At 46.0% G+C, this 17132-nt stretch overlaps 1 protein-coding gene across 4 annotated transcripts in view; it reads left to right on the top strand.

The window, feature by feature from the left end:
• ATF6 (activating transcription factor 6) overlaps positions 1 to 17132 on the top strand; it is a 142576-nt gene that overhangs the window by 113036 nt on the left and 12408 nt on the right. For 3 of the 4 annotated variants that reach the window (XM_084867063.1, XM_084867062.1, XM_084867064.1), the window contains one exon: positions 13950 to 14034. In XM_084867063.1, the coding sequence (XP_084723189.1) occupies positions 13950 to 14034 (85 nt within the window). Of the gene's footprint in view, positions 1 to 13949; positions 14035 to 14884; positions 15560 to 17132 lie in introns of those variants that run through there. The other variant, XM_084867065.1, reaches the window with a different exon arrangement.

Below are 17132 nucleotides of genomic sequence, written 5' to 3'. Positions count from 1 at the left end.
CCTGCACTGAGCGTCCGGCCGCTCTGCTGGGAGGCGCTTACCAGTGACCCCAGGTCCCTGAACCTCATGCCCAGTCTCGTTGGGTGTCATTTTTAGTTGATTTTCCTTTGGGGGAGAAAATGGGGACACACCATCTGGTGCAAGGCCGTAAGGTTGGCCCAGGAGAAAAGATAGTGTTTTTATTTTTTTTATTTTTAATAAATATATTTTTAAAGTTTATGTCAGAGAGGAAGAGAGAGAGAGAAGCATCAGTGATGAGAGAATCGTTGGTGGGCTGCCTAATGCAGCCTGCACATGCCCTCAACCAGAATCAGCCGAGGACCTTCCGTGTGCAGGCTGCTGCTCCGACCCTGAGCCAGACCCGCTAGGGCAAGAGTTGTTTTAAAAAGCAGCTTTATAGGTCAGTGTTGCCACGGGCTTTTTTGTTTTTTGTATTTGTGACATTGAATGGTCAGGGCTTACTAAAAAAACTAATATTTAAAAGAAGATTAAATGAAGCTTTTCCTAAGATTGTGCTATGTGTTACTTTGTTCAGACCTCAAAAATGCTCCTTTTTACGCCATCATGTTTGTGTTTGGGCCAGGATGGGGTGAAGTGGGTGTGTGGGTCCCTGTGCCTCCAGCTTAGCGGATTGGAATAGAACTCGGTGTTAGCGTTTGTGGTGCCCTCAGTTGCTTCCCTGCACATCAGCTTTCCGATGTCTAGAGTTTCTTTTTCTCAGTTGGACTGTGATTGTTCCTTTGCTATTTTTTAATTCTGATATACAAGAAAAATGAGCATATAACGAGGAATAGACCTGCGATGCTAAAGAAGCGGACATCACACCTCCCTTAAGGGAGAGGAGGCCGTGACAACCATCTAGATCGAGGCCAGTCGCGCAGTCTCTGCCGCTTAGGCTGCCCCGTGCCGCCCGCGCCCCTGCTAACCCTCTGGCTTTCTTCGCCCTTTTGGTTCGCAGTTGATGTGCATTTCTGGTCTCTTTTTGTCCCTTAAGATATTTCCTTATGAGCGTTTTCCCCTCACACGACATGGATCATTCCTGGGAACTGAAGACTGAACGTGCCTGGGCTTTGCCTCCTGAGGGAAACACGGGTGTCTTCTCGGCAGGAAGCTCTCCTGTGGGCATTTTTCAGTTTGGCCTTTCCCGCTTTCACTTGCAGGTCAGTCACAGCCCTGGGGTCACCTCCTGCTGCAGGGAGAATTCTCACTTGTGATGCAGTCTGATGAGTTCTGTCTCCATAATGGTTTTCCTTCAGAATTGTATCTTTTCTGATGATAAAAGTACCGGGCCAGCTGAAGTACCGTTTGTTTGTTTGTTTGTTTGTTTATTTATTTATTTATTTATTTATTTATTTAGTATTAGAACCATTTGAGGAAGTGACGTAATACAAATTTGGAAAAGCATCCGTGTGGGAGGTGTTTTTGATGTCTTGTTACATAGCGCTGACTCAGTGCTCTGACCCCTCGCACCGTTGGAAATTCTGTATAACTTTTGACTCCCTAGAAATGTATCGAATAGCCTGCCAATAGCACAGTAGGTGAACACATATTCTCCTGTTGTATGTAATATTCTCTGTATTCTTTTAAAAATATATATATTTTATTGATTTTTTACAGAGAGGAAGGGAGAGAGATAGAGAGCTAGAAATGTTGATGAGAGAGAAACATCGACCAGCTGCCTCTTGCACACCCCCTACCGGGGATGTGCCCACAACCAACGTACATGCCCTTGACTGGAATCGAACCTGAGACCTTTCAGTCCTCAGACCGACGCTCTACCGCTGAGCCAAACCGGTTTCGGCAATATTCTCTGTATTCTTACAAACAAGTGAGGTAGAGAAAAATACTAAGAAATAATAAGAAAATCACAAGGAAGAGAAATTATATGTCAGTTATATTGAAAAAGATACTCATGTAAGTGGACTTGGCATCTCAAACCTTTATTGTTCAAAGGTCACTGGTGTAGGAGGGAGGTCATTTCTGTACTCAACTGACAGCTTCATTATTCCTAGCCAACTAACTGTGTCTCCATCTTCTCAATATTTTGGAGGCTTCATGTATACATAAGTTATGATCTTAATATTTTAATTATTTATAGTAATACTACCAAGCAATAAATAATTTTCTTAAATGAGTTTGTGGGAAAATGATGAGGGATTAAATTTATCCTTTGTGAGAAATGAGAATGCATTTCCCATCGAAATGTTTTCCACATAATATAAGACCCTCTGTGACTAGGTGGCCATGTGAGTCAGAGTGGATTATTCAGACTTACTTAGAATTCTGCCTTTCCCCCTTTGCCATCTCTTCCTGAGGATATATTCTTTGCTATAAATGAAGTCATGTCTTCAGATCTTGCTATAAGTAGAGTCATTAGATGATGATTCCTTCTTTTGCTTGGGCCTGACCACCTCTCTGCCTTGCCCTTTACTAAGTCACGTCATTGAAGGTGTGTCACTCTCTGCCAGCACGGGCCTCATGACGCCTGGTGCTGCTTTCGCTTCTTGTCTCCTTATCTGCTCACTCGCGGCAGGAAGAGAAGGTCACAGTGATTCTGCCTCAACCACCTTGTTTTTGTGTTTCATCTGCAGTTATATCTAGAAAATGTGCCTCACACTGACTCAAATGGCTGTGAATGCTTGTCCATTCTAACCCATAGAGTGAGCAAGATTTGTAAAGTGGTGTAGTGGAAACTATTTTCCAAGTAAACTCCTGAAAAATGATATGGCAAAACAACTTTATTCTTCAGCTGAACTTCTTGAAAAGCTTGAGCCTTTAAAACAACCAAATATTACCTAATAGGAAGACATCTGTTTGCATTTGACACCCCCGCCCCCAGAGCATTCCGTGTTTCCTGCTTGTGTCTCATTCAGATGAGTGCCAGGAGCCCAATCTGTTCAGATCGCTTGGCAATGCCTCATTGCACACAGTGTGAAATGGACAGTGAGGGAAGTCCCTGTTTGCTTAGTTTTCAACCATAGTTGATTGTTTAAGATTTAAAATATCTGTTCCACAGCCCTAGCCAGTGTGGCTCAGTGGGTAGAGCGTCAGCCTGTGAACTCGAGTCCTGGGTTTGATTCTGGTCAAGGGCAAATGTCTGGCTTTGCTGGCTCGATCCCCAGAAGGGGGTGTGCAGGAGGCATCCAGTCAATGATTCTCTCTCATCATTGACGTTTCTATCTCTTCCTCTTTCTTCCTCTCTGAAGTCAATAAAAAGAAAAAACAAACCCTAAAAAAACCACCTGTTCCACACATAATATAACCATCATCTTTTGCTTGTTCTTTTTGCTCTTAAGCTGTCAAATTTTGTGCCAGATTGAAATAAATTGTTTCTAATACCCAGGCATGTCTTTAAGAAAATGTGCATGTCCTTTGTAGTTAAAGATTTTTGGTATTCACATTTTTCTGCCTGCTCTAACACTGTATCAAGATAAGTTGGAGCTGCAATCCTATATAGTAAAGAGATAATATGCTAATTAGACCAAACAGACCAACCGTCCGGATGACCTTCTGGACGAAGCCAGGGCTGCGAGGGCTGCGTCCCTTGCACGAATTTCATGCACCGGGCCTCTAATGTTTTTATGAAGTCCCTTTTTATGCAATAATTAAGCCCTTTGTGATTTTACCCTTTCTTACAAATGGTTGCAAAAGCTTTTATAATAAACTTATCTTATAAACTTGTATTAAAAGATGGTATCCAAAAGAATTCATTTGCCTATAAGTAGTACTTAAATCCCTTTTTTGGTTCCTTTTAAAAAGATGGCTGAATCAAGTGTATGTGTTTGGTTTTTGCTCTTAAGAAATGGTTTTAAAAACTCATTTAGGAATTACATAAATTTAAATTGTTTTTGCAATTCATGAAAGCTACTCAGATTTTGATTGGAAACTCTGAAATCGGTAAATGTGGCTTTAGATCTCGGTGGAATTCCTTTCTTAAACCACACAACTGGTGTAAAAGAGGCTTAATCTTCAAGTTCTTAAGCTTGGAGCTTGGAGCTTTTACAGATTACTGAATTGCTTATAAATGCTTTGGTTGTTGAAGGTAACATTTAAAAAATAGTCTTTATGAGGTTTCATGTTTATATAGAATTCTTACCAATGGTCTCAACTAGGGGTGTCGAACTCAATCAGAGAAGGGGCCAAAATCTAAAATCCAGCCTAAATTGCGGGCCGAATGGTTTACTGAACAGTCATAAACTGACAATGTCATAAACTGACAGTGGAGTGCAGTGATGACAGCGCGGTGCGGGCCACATTGCAAGGCCTGGCGGGCTGGATTTGGCCCGCGGGCCTTGTGTTTGACACATGTGGTCTCAACCATTGTTAGATAACTGTGGTAAATTTTAATTTTTTTAAATTTCAAAAGGACTATCTCAATGCTCAGAAATATGAAAAGTAAACAAGAGGAAGTTACCCATAACCCACTAGTTCAGTAAAATTATTGAAATGTACATGTGTGTTTCACTTATTTAAAACAATATACATATGTTTTTACATCATTGCAATTTAGGCTATGCATATTTCTGTGGAGAATAAACATTTAAATGCAGTCTTATCAATATTATATTTCATTTGACTGCTCTCTTCAGATTCAGATGGTAATAGAGAAACCTTCCTTTCATTGTGACTTCCAGGGATTATCCAGGCTCCCACAGTAACTGAGAGGCTGGGTCCGAGGCAGGGGTTTGGACAGAGGGTAGAAAGGAGACCAGGTGTCCAGGAGGGGTGTGTCTGGGTGGCTGAGGACATCTGGGCGTTTAGATAGGACTTCCCTCTGCTTGTGCGTTGGGCTCTGTAGTGGGGTTGTCTCTATATCTGTGATAATTTTTAAAGAATATGTTTTTTAGAGAGAGAGGAAGGGAGAGGGATAGGGAGATGGAAACATCGATCACCGATCAGCTGCCTCCTCCATGCGCCCCACAGGGGATCAAGCCTCCAACCTGGATATGCCCCCTACCCATGAATCGATCTGGTGGCCTCTTGGTTCCTGGCTTGCCTCTCAAAGAGCTACACCAGCTGGGCACTGTGATCATTTTATTATTTAGTATTTCCTCCCGCAATCCCCCAAAAGGTCATTTAATTGCCTGTAAAACATAAACAAGGAAACCATCCTCACATGGTTTGTGAGTAGGAGGAAACCCCACTTCCTCTGCCATGTTTAAGCATTTCTGAAAGATGCTATTGTGCACTGACATCTAGGCTTTTTACAAAACTCCTTATCTTTCTGAAAAGACAAAGGGCCCAGTCACTTACAGAAACAGGTGCGGGACCACCCTTGCGGCCTGAGCCGAGCACCGTGCTGCTGGCGCCGACCCTCCCTCGGCTGGCCGGCCGGCCGGGACCGCGCTGTGTGTGCGGAGCCTGTTCATGTGTGTGCTCTCTCTGCTGCTGTGCTGTGAGCAGTCTCCATGCCCCAAGTGCACTCAGCTCAGTGGCCCAGCAACTCCAGTGTAAAGTTCCCGAGATGAAGCTCACAGTTCTCTCACAGGGAGCGGAGCGTTGTCCTTCCTTCGGGGGAAAGCTACCGGAGCAAAGAACAGGAATTGAACCTACAATCAGAATTAGGTTCCTTTCACGATTTGGCCATTTATTTTGACATCATTAGTTAATTTCACTTTTGTAAAATTTTACAACTTTATCTGGGGAATAAAAATGTGCTTTAATTAATATTGTTATGGCAGAATAGCCCAGAGACAGGAAGATAGACCGCCAAGCACTCGGAAGATGCAGAAATCCACCTTTATTCAGAAGCAGCGGTGCTGTGACTCAGGAATCAGTTCCCAAAGCTGAGCCCCCAGCTCTGCTGAACCCAGTCTTATATGGCCCCAGGTTCTGTTTCTTGCTCTGGGTCTTTGTGTGGTTTTTAACTTTCTGTTCTGCTAAAAGCTGTTTCTGTGAGGCAAGGTTGCAGCAGACACCTCGCTGACACCAGCTGCTAAGCTTCAGCCAAAGCCTCTGCAAACTTCTTGTTCCAGGACGGTGGCCTGTGTGGCACAGCAGGTGGGAGCCAGCATCCTGTTACTGCAGAGGTTGGGTTAAGCTGCCCTTACGTTATTGCTTTCAAAGTGTAAAGCATTTTGAAGTTCTTGAGAAAATGTGTATTTCCATTGAGATTCTGAGGTGGCGGGATGTACCTTGGCCCCTTCCTTTCACAGAGGAAGGGATGCTGCCCCAGCGGTGACGGGCATCAGGCTTCTGTAACTCCTCCAGAGACGTTTTCTAGAAATGTGCAGAGTGCCACAGATTAACATATCCTTACCAAGTTATTTTATGCCGTGAAATTTAAGAGAAGGTTAAATAATTCTAAACCAGAATGGGTTGGCATATTTTAAATTAAATGTTATTAGAGAAATCTAAAAATAATCTCTAAGTTTATGTTAGAGGTAACTTAATTTTGGTTATGAAAATGACCCAGACTACACAAAATCCAGGGGTTTGGGCCCCAAACTCTCTCTTCCGAGGAGGGGGCGCCCCGGGGGGGACGGAACATGGCTTCCTTGAGCTATTTTTATGTATAAGCATATCCTCCAGATAACTTCGAAAAAAGTGAGGGCTTGAAAATGCACTCTTCATCCCTTACGGTGTTTGGCAACTAGTAAGTATAAAGTATTTTTAATTGAAGTTGGATCAAACTAAAAAGACATTTCTCCCTTTACTTCCAGACACGGGTGCGGGGGGCTCCCTGCACTGAGCGTCCTAGAAACCTGGCTCAGGGCTCCCGGCTGCTCTGAGCTTCTGGTCACCGTGCTCCTAACGCAGCATGCTAAGCGGTGTAGCGTGGCGCTGCCATTCCCCGTCAGCATGCCCGTTCCATGCAGCACGGCGGTTACTCCAAACATGGTGCTGACCCAGTGCAAGCGCCGGCAGGCATCGTTCGCCTGTGACTTCCGGCCGCGCGTTAGAAACAGGCAAGTTCATGTGTCCGGGAGTGGAGCCTGCAGCCTGTTCCAGACGTGGCCGTGGACTTAGTTCCTTAACTCACCCGCCAGGCTTCTCTGCTTCAAATGTGAACCGCTACTTTCTTACATGTGTGAAGTGACAGAGTCTGCTAAATACTTAAGAAGGAATTCTTTTAGATTTTATTTGCTAACATAAATAAAACGTTCTGGGTAAAAGCTATTTCATGGCTTTGAGCAGTTAGACAGAGTTCTGTGGTGGACACATCCTGCTTCCCTGTGTGAGATCTCTCTCTGCTAGTTCCTGCTTTTTGTGTGGTGAGATCAGACAGAATTACCGAACCCATTCCCCATGTATTTCACATCTTCCTGCCGTACTTCCCAGGCACCGTCCCGATCTGGGCATTGGCAGTGCATGGCCACAGTGCTGTGGGGAGTACTGCTCAGTGTGTGCTTGTAAAGAATTAATAGTTGGCATGAAAAGACCTCTTAGAAAGCCATTTTATGAGCCTTACCAGCTGGGGGTTAATATAATATTTTCAGTAAGAAGCCAGTAAACAGAATATAATCTTTTGCATTTAAACTCCACATTATTGCATTGCATTAAAAGAAACCTGAAGACCAAACACTATGGTAAGAAGAATAAAATATTAATTAGAGCCCTGCCAGTGTGGCTCAGTGGTTGAGCATCGACCCAGGAACCAAGAGGTTACTGATTGGATTCCCAGTTGGGACATAGGCCCAGCTTGCAGGCTTGATCTCCAGTGGGGGGCTTGTGGGAGGTGGCTGGTCAATGAAGTTTCTCTTTCCATGTTTCTTTCTCTTCCTCTCTCTAAAAATCAATAAAAACATTAAAAACAAACAAAAAACATTATTTAGAAATTTTTTGGTAATTTATGTTTATACTTTTAGAAAGAAGATTAAGTGCATTGGCAACAAAATGAAATCAGATACCTTGATTAAAGCGAGCGAACAGTTGTAGTTTCTTAGAAGAGCAGCTCCTCACCTTTGCTTTGTAAGGGCCCTGCCCCCCCCCCCCCCCCCCCCCCGCTCCCGCACGCGCATGCAGATCCGTCGGAAAATGTAAAACTTTGGAAATGAAAAATGACATTGGAGAACTGAAAAATGAAAACATTGATAAAAGCAGAGGCTATGTGATTTATCATAGAAAGATATATTATATTACTCATTCCTTTTAGCTGTTCTGTTCCTACCTCAGAAATCATTAAACTTTACTGAAAAATATTTAATTTAAAAGTTTTGCCTAGAAAGTAAATTTGAAGTTTTTAGTACTATTTCACAGTAGTGCCATTTGATCTCTTACTTTAAGCATTTCATAAACATCCTATATAATAAAAGGTTAATATGCAAATTGACCAAACAGCAGAATGACTGGTCACTATGACATGCACTGACCACCACGGGGCAGATGCTCAATGCAGGAGCTGTCCCCTGGTGGTCAGTGTGCTCTCCTATGGGGAGCAGGCCTAAGCCATCAGTCAGATATCCCCTGAGAGCTCCTGGACTGCAAGAGGATGCAGTTCGGGCTGAGGGACCTCCCCCCCCCCGCACGAATTTCGTGCACTGGGCCTCTAGTGTTTATATAATAGGCAGATTGGTATTCATTTTATCATTATCATTATTTTTTATATTTTTACTGATTTCAGAGAGGAAGAGGGAGGGGGAGAGAGAGAGAGAGAGAGAGAGAGAGAGAGAGAGAGAAACATCAATGATGAGAGAGAATCATCAATTGGCTGCCTCCATCACGCCTCCCACTGGGAATCAAGCCTGCAACCCAGGCATGTGCCCTTGACTGGAATCGAACCCGGGGCACTTTGGTCTACAGGCTGACACTCTGTCCGCTGAGCCAAACCAGCTAGGGCTGGTGTTCCTTTTAATGAATTAATGCCAGGATATAGTTATTTATTTAGTCTTTTTGGAACTTCACTGATTTCTGTACTAAATTTACTCTGACATTTTAAGCAGGAATGCACAGGGATATACCAGAAATTTAAGGGATGTACTTTATTTCCACTTGTAGTTTGCCTTGTCAAGACCAGCCTTTCCTAGCACGTTCTTTAGGGAAATTTTACAGTCCTCCCGGTTTCTTTGTGTGAAACAAAAAGATCAGAGTTGCTTTGGAAAAGAAGGGATCACATTCTCTAGTGAAGACAGGGAGGAAGGGGCACTCTAAATGCACATCACTAAGATTTGGTTCCCAGTCTTGCAGTGAAAGAAAAATGTTAACTGTTCACTTTTATTAAATCTTGGTGTCTTTCACACTGTATTTTAACAGTTTATGTAATATTTTATTAAATTACACAATTACACTAACAAATACAAATAACAATAGTTTTGGAAATCACACAGATCTAGTCATGAGCTGCACAGTGTGCTTCGGGCGTCGGTCAGTGGGTTTTAGGGGCGAAAGGGCCATTTATTCTAGCAAGTCCCCCTAAATGGGGCCGGTTTCTCCTCTACCCAACATGCAGAACCCACACTTCACAGCACTTCCTGGGCCTCAGTTTTCTAGAGCGTTCCCTTCCTGACCTCCAGCTGAGCAGGTGTGTTCTGCTCTTTTGTAAGTTAGTCTCCAAAACCAGGAAGCGCTGCCTGGGAAGCGGTTAGGCGCTAACAGTGTGCCTTTCTCTATGGCGTGCCTGCAAGAGGGAACTGGGAGGGTTGTAGGAAAATAGCATATTTTCTCAGGCACAGCATTGCCTAATGTTGGAAAGCTGATACTCTGTTCCCATGGTGGAATGCGTGGGTGTTTCCCACCAGGCCTCTCTGGCTCCAGGGCCTGAGGGACAGCCTTGATTGTGTCCACATGGCGCTCCCTGCAGAGGTCCCAGCCCTCAGGCAGCCAAGGCTCTGTGGAGTCTGCTAAGATGTCTTAACACCTTCTTAGTGACATAGCTCAGAGTGACAGTGCCAAAATGTACCATATTTATCTTCACGGCAACCTCTTTTCTCTTGTCTTTTTATTTTTAAGTAGCTTCATCTTTATTGCAGCTGGATTATTTTAACTGACTTAATAGGAAGCTAAGAGTTTCGTTCAAATTCATCAAATTGTATTTCTTCTTTTCCAGGATTTAATTTCCTCTGCAAGTTCTTTAATAAAATAAGTAAAAACTAGAGGGAGTAGAATATCAAGAAAGCTAAATAATAAATTTTTTTTAATGCAGTTAAGAAAGAGGAATGCTGTCTCCGATGAACTCTAATTGAAACCCCTCTTGACTAAATATCTATAGTGCTGTTTTGCAAATTTTTAATACAACTAACAATTAGCTGTAGATTTAGCTATGAGTAACAGAAAATCCAAAATAATAGTGTCTTAGACAAATTATAATTTTACTTCTCTCTCATTATGTCAGTTCCAGAGATCTGGTGGCAGCTTCGATTGTCAGGATGTGTAGTTCCTTCTGCCACGTGGCCCCCCTCATGATCTGAGAGGGCTGCCCAGCCCCAGCCGCAGTGCCTGCACTTCAGCTGCAGAAGTGGGGTGGGGTGCCTCCATAATCCGCAGTCATTGGCCAGAATCTAGTGTGTGGCCGCAAAGGAGGCTTGGAATGTGGTCTGGGTTCTGGGTGGCTTTGTGCCCAACTAAACCTGGAACGGAGAGCCGATTGGGGCACAAATGGCAGGTTCTGGCACCGTGAGCATTGTTTCCCCAACAGCATGGAAGCCTGGACGTACACGCTTCGGCAGAAACAGGCTCTGCGGTGCCATGCTGAGGAGACAGGTCCCTGTGGGCACCAGTTCTTTAGTGAGTGGGCAGAAATCCTTTGTTTCCGAAGATGCCGCTGATGGGATGGGGCAGTGAGTTGCTGAAAAGGAGTGAGGTAAACAGAGTAGAGGGGAAAAGGACTCAAGATTCATGGTTGTGGCAAAGAACTTTAATTGGAGGAAGTGAACGTGGGCATTCAATAAAACAGCTGTGCTGTCCAGGTGTGTGTCCGCATGTGTGCACACGTGTGTGTGCATTCGTGTGTATGAGCTACTTTACCGTGTGGCGTGCCAGCTCTGTCCCCTGCGGTGCTCGTAGTGAGGCCTCGTGGGAAGGAGCACTGCTCGCAGGCTTCCTCCCGTCCGCGGCCTTTCAGAATTCAAGGGCAGGCAGGGAGGTGTGAGGACTTTTGTGCATTCATAGGTGACTGACTCTTCTTTTTCCTAAGTGATGTGCTCTTTTGGCTTTCTGCTTCAAAAGTAACTACTTTGTTTGAAATTCAATGAAGAGAGAAAGTAGGAGATATTATGTTCAGGAAAGGAAATTTAAAAACAAAGTTTAGGTGGTATCCAGATTGCAGCAGGAAATCCAGACTTAGGTCTGAGCCTGATTTTAACCCGTGACCAGTGGAATCTGAATGTGTTTATTTTTATCATAGACTTACTTTGGGGGACCCTGAAGCAATATTTTAATTATAGTATTTGTAAGTTTCATGGCATGAAGATCAGCAAATTTTGTTTTTTCTTGGCTATAATATGTTATCTGACTCTCAGAACTTGTGATCTTTGTGTCTAACAATGTGTTTAAAAAAACTTTCTGCAGCACTGGGATTCTAGGGCCCCAGGACTCCTCCCCTTTAAAGAACATGTTCTCTGGGGAATGTTGCCCGAGTTAGACAAAGCATGCAGTTACTGGAAATGTTTTCCGTATTGTTCTGCGCACATTACATTAATTTCAGTTTGTTCACATTCTAGATTTTTTCTTAGCTTTGCTGGCAATTACATTTCATAATCACATTAACTGCCAACTAAGTTGCATTGAATTTTGCCGCTCTCGGTGGCTTTTTGATGAGCCCTCTCTTAGAGGAGTATGTTGAGTGAATGATCAGACAGATGAACAAAGTAACAAGAAAGCCAGAGTTAAACTCACACTCTGCTTCATCTCTGGTTAGCTTGCTCCCTCAAATGGAAACACAAATGTACATTTTTGTCTTTTTCTTTGTTCTGTTACAATTCCTGCTTTTGCTAGGAAAAGGGAATTATTGAAAACAGTAGTTAATATCCAAGTCATCTATCTATTCTATCTAATAAAAGAGTAATATGCAAATTAACCATTACTCTGCCACACCCACAAGTCACACCCACCAGCCAATCAGGAGAGGAAATGCAAATTACCCCAACCAAGATGGTTGCCACCATGGAGCAAACAAGAGGCTTGGGTTTTCCTGGCAATGGAGGAAGCCAAGCTTTCCACACACACTGGCCGGCCCAGGCCTCCACTTGAGGCTACAAAGTTTCAATTATAGAAGATAAATTCCAACAAAAATGGCTGCGGCCACAGAGCAAGCAGGAAGCTTGGCTCTGCTGAAGGCTACAAAGTTTCAATTATAGAAGATAAATAAATCCCAGATACCAGGGCCTCCTCTTGGGTCGCCAGGGGTCGTTTCTGGCCTGCCAACCACTATAGGCCCCTCGCCCAGGCCACTTCACACCCCAAGGAAACCCTCACCCTGAGCTGGGACACTCTTCAGGGCAAACCAGCTGGCCCCCACCCATGCATCAGGTCTCTATCCTATCTAATAAAAGAGTAATATGCAAATTGACTATCACTCCAACACAAGATGGCTGCCCCCATGTGGACACAAGATGGCTTCCACAAGTTGGCCAGCAGGGGAGGGCAGTTGGGAGGGACCAGGCCTGCAAGGGAGGGCAGTTGAGGGCGATCAAGCTTGCAGGGGAGGGCATTAGGGGTGACCAGGCCGGCAAAGGAAGTTCTGGGTGACCGGAACTGAATGGAAGGGCAGTTGGGGATGACCAAGCCTGCAGGGGAGAGTAGTTGGGGGGGACCAGGCCTGTAGGGGAGGGCAGTTAGGGGTGACCAGGTATGCAGGGGAGGGCAGTTATGGGCAAACAGGCTGTCAGGGGAGTGGTTAGGGGGTTATCAGGCTGGCAGGCAGAAGTGGTTAGGGGCAATCAGGAAGGTGAGCAGTTGGGAGCCAGCAGTTCTGGATTATGAGAGGAATATAACAGTTTATGTAGTATTTTATTACAACTGTTATAAAATAACATAGACACATGTACACACATACATGACATATGTATGTCATCCTCGAGGGGTCCCAGATTGGAGAGGGTGCATGCTGGGCTGAGGGACACACCTCCTCCCCATGCATATATAAAAGCCTAAGCAACAGTCCAATGGTTGGACCATTCAACTGGTAGCTATGACGTGCACTGACCACCAGGGAGCAGATGCTCAACAAACAGGCATGGAAACATGGAATAGACAGATGAATCTCAGAGAGAAGGGGGAAGGATGGAGGGTGGGAAGAGATTAATCAAAGATCTTATATGCATACTAGAGGCATGGTGCATGGATTCGTGCACCGGTGGGATCCTCTGCCTGGCCTGCGCCCTTTCGCAATCTGGGACCCCTCGGGGGATATTGGATTACCAGTTTCAGCCTGATCCCTGCAGGCCAGGTCGAGGTACCCCACCAGTGCACAAATTTGTGCACCGGGCCTCTAGTAGGTCATAATCAACCTTGGAATACCGACAGAGGTACATACCTTTTCCCCTTTAGAAGTCACACTCCACTTGGCCTGCTCTCACTTCCCATATCTGTGTGGTTGGGAACCTGAACCCTCAGCTGCCAGTCTAGATGGGGATTGTCAGAAGCTGGTAGGATTACATTTAATTGTGCTCAACATGCGTCCTTAATTTTGTAAATTCTCCTACTAAACTATGCTTTTTAAGAGCAAGAATTATGCATTTGTAGGCCATATGGACCTTATGGAAAATGTGTACAGCTGTGGCCACTTTAGAGGGACAGATGAGGCCAAGCTATGTGGCCAGGCCCCTCCCCTGCTTCTGTCTCTTGTGTATAGTGTTAATTTGGGAACAGTAGTTTTTTTTTGGAAAATGTTTCTCTTCTTTAAAAAAAGTTTAAAAATGACTGTTGAGTAGATAACTCTAGGCCAAATTCAACTAAAAATTGCAATTTTTTATGATGCCACTGAACATTGGTGTCTTAGACATGATGGCTATGATCTGTTCCCGAGTTAAGCCAATTGTTACATTTAACAGATTGTTCTCTGATAATCTCAGGATCACCTGCTGCTACCAGCGACCACCCATAACAAGACCAGCAGACCAAAGATGTCCATTGTATTGCCAGCAATAAACATCAACGGTAAGGTGACCTTTTGGTGTATAAACGAGATTGCTTTGTTTAACTGCGATTCCATGAATTAATTAAAAGAAATGTAAAAGGTTCAGTTGGTTGGGTATACACTGAGTGGCCAGATTGTTATGATCCCTGAATGAATAATAATCTGGCCACTAAGTGAGTGAGTGTGTGTGTGTGTGTGTGTGTGTGTGTGTGTATCTCCTATATAATAAAAGAGTAGTATGCAAATTAACCACCACTCTACTATGCCCACAAGCCACACCTACAAACCAATCAGCAGTGAGTATGCAAATGAACCCAACAAAGATGGCTGCGGCCACAGAGTGAACAGGAGGCTTGGGTTTCCCTGGCAATGGAGGAAGCCAAGTTTGCCACACACCCTGGCTGGCCAAGGTCTTCACTCAAGGCTACAAAGTTTAAATTATAGAAGATAAATAAATTCCAGATACCAGGGCCTCTTCTTGGGTTGTCAGGGGGCGTGGGCAGCCTGCAAATCACCATAGGCCCTTGCCCAGGCCGCCCCACGCCCCACCCTGATCCAGGACACCCTTCAGGGCAAATCAGCCGGCCCCCACCCATGCACCAGGTCTCTATCCTATATAATAAAAGAGTAATATGCAAATTGACTATCACTCCAATACACAAGATGACTGCCCCCCATGTGGTCAAAGATGGCTGCCCCCATGTGGACGCAAGATGGCCTGCAAGGGAGGGAAGTTACGGGTGATCAGGCTGGCAGAGGAGGGAAGTTGGGGGCGACCGGGCCTGTAGGGTTGGGCAGTTGGGGGCGATCAAGCCTGCAGGGGAGGGCAGTTAGGGGTCTGTGACCTTGAACCAGCTCTTTTTCTCTTAGGTCCCACTTGCCTGTAAAATCCCACAGTCCTTTCTGTGGTAGGAAGTTGCTAGAGTCACTTCTGGTCTGTGACCTTGAACTCCAGCAGCACCCAGTTCTGCCCATGAATCCCCTCCTGCTCCCTCATCTCCCCCCGCCCTGTCTGCACCGCAGTCTCCTGCTGCTGGTGGGAGCCAGCTCCCTGTCTGCAGAGGAGGCATGAGCAGCCCGCCTCAGCTGCTGAGAGTTCAGTGGTGACGACACGTCGGGCAGTGCCAGCTGTCTCCAGTTAAAGGCTGTTGTCATCCCCTCCATCCTCTGCGGAAGCTCCTTCCTGTGGGCCCCGCGTCCTGCCCTGTGCGCCCCCTCAGCCATCGCTCGGCTCTGGGGGGGTCGCTGCGCTGGCCTCTCTCCTCCGCGCAGCACAGCGGAGCCTCAGGAGCCGCTTGCATCGCCCCTTTGCTGCCTCCTGCCCAGCCCACTCCGCTCTGCGTTTGCCCTTCATTCCCCGAAGGCTCCTGCAAAGGGGACATTGCTGGCTAAGTTCTTGCCAAGGCCAGAGGTCATGTCTGTTCCCTTCACCTGACGCCTCAACAGGTTGACATGGTCGCTGATTCCTTCTTTTTTCCGGTCCTCCAGTTTTTGTTTTTAAAATGTCAAATGGATAGAACAGTGGGAAGACGAGTGGAGGGGGTTTCCTCAGGCCCTCCGCCTGGACCTCACTCTGGTAAACGTCTCTCCACATTTGCTTTGAGAGTAAATTACAGGCATTCTGACACGACCCCCAATCACATGACGTGTGTCTCCTAAGAAAGGGATCTTCTCCTCCATACGCACAGCCATGTGGCCGCCCTCTAAGGAGCGTAACCTCACACAGCTCAGCTCGCTGCATCGTCCTCGTCCCGTCTCACACCTGCCTCAGACGCGCACGGCTTTGGGCGGGTTCAGGATCCAGGCAGGTGGTGCATTGCCTCCGCCGTCAGGGCTCCGCGGGCCCCGCCCTAGACAGCCCCCTTGTCCTTGGGGACAGACTGTGCCTTAGAACCACGCGGCGAGGTGCCGGCTCGTGCACGGGAAGCCTGCAGCCGCTGTGTGGCAGCGGAGGAGTTGCAATGCCATCCCTCATCGTGGTGTGACTGTTGCCTTGCTGCACAGAGGTCCGAGACACGTGGCGGTGGGCTCCAGGATGCCACGCTGATGTCAGTCAGCCCTGTGTCTCCACGTCACAGGTGAGACATCGAAGCTCAGAGTGCCCGGTGCCATTAACACAACACATGTCGCCGGAGCCAGGACTACACACACGTGTAAAATGTCTTCCCATCAGTTATGTCATTAGAGACAGGTGTGCGGATGTTGCAGCGCGTAAGGTGGATCTTGTGCCCGGGTCCCTGCCGTCAGTGGCGCCAGTCCTTGGCATTTGTGGCTTGGCTCCGCCAGGCAGTGTTGTGGAGGGACAGGGGAAGGGTGAACCTCACTCCATCATTACTTTGTGCCATTTGGATATTTTGCTATTTTAATTTATGCTCAGTTCCGTCTTTGCGAATGTGAAGCCATGGGCTGCCTTTCTCTCACCGAGTTGCTGGGGTTGGAAACTCACAGTAAAGAGTGAACTGAAATGGTTAATGTCCTTTCCAGCAATTGCTCTTAAAGGAGAACCCATGTAACAGCTGTCTACAGAACCCTCCGAGACCCAGGGCAGGCCTCTGGCTTATTAGGCATAGGAACTTGGCCTTTTAGCGTGTAAATTATGTCATTTACGATCTGGAGAGGACAGGTTATAGGCCCAGAGAGTTTGGGCAGCACCGATGACAGAGCAGCCGGCGGAGGCAGCTCTGGCACCAGCAGTTCCCCTTGAGCAGTGAGCGGGAGCACCGGGCACAGGTGACTGCAGTGTTTTTTCTGCCATTTTTTAGTTAAAAGTTCCATGTGATTTGGAAAGAAAAGCGAGTTGTGGGTGTCTCCCCTCTGAAGCAGGGAGCCTGTAGTGCGGAGAGGGTGGTGGTGGGGGGTGAAGTCAGGTTTTATGGAGCAGCTGGTGTGTGGGATCCTGGAGAGGCTGTTCGGGAAGAGGACTTGACCTTCCTGTTTTAGCAAAGTAAATTCCATCCCCAGGTCAGTGTCTGGTTTTGAGCTGGAAAGATGTCTACAGAAGAGGAAGCTGGAGAGAGTAGGGCATGGTTGTGAGGCTCATGCCATGAGGAGACACTAGTCACACCACTCTGCTCTCTGGTGTGGTTTTGTAGTTCTTCCTTCTGCATTCTGTGTTATT

This window comes from Pipistrellus hanaki (genome assembly GCF_964339955.1).
Source record: "Pipistrellus hanaki genome assembly, chromosome: 18".
Classification (NCBI taxonomy): Eukaryota; Metazoa; Chordata; class Mammalia; order Chiroptera; family Vespertilionidae; genus Pipistrellus; species Pipistrellus hanaki.
The sequence above is the reverse complement of the archived record's forward strand: the minus strand, read 5'-3'. Positions and strand labels throughout refer to the sequence as shown.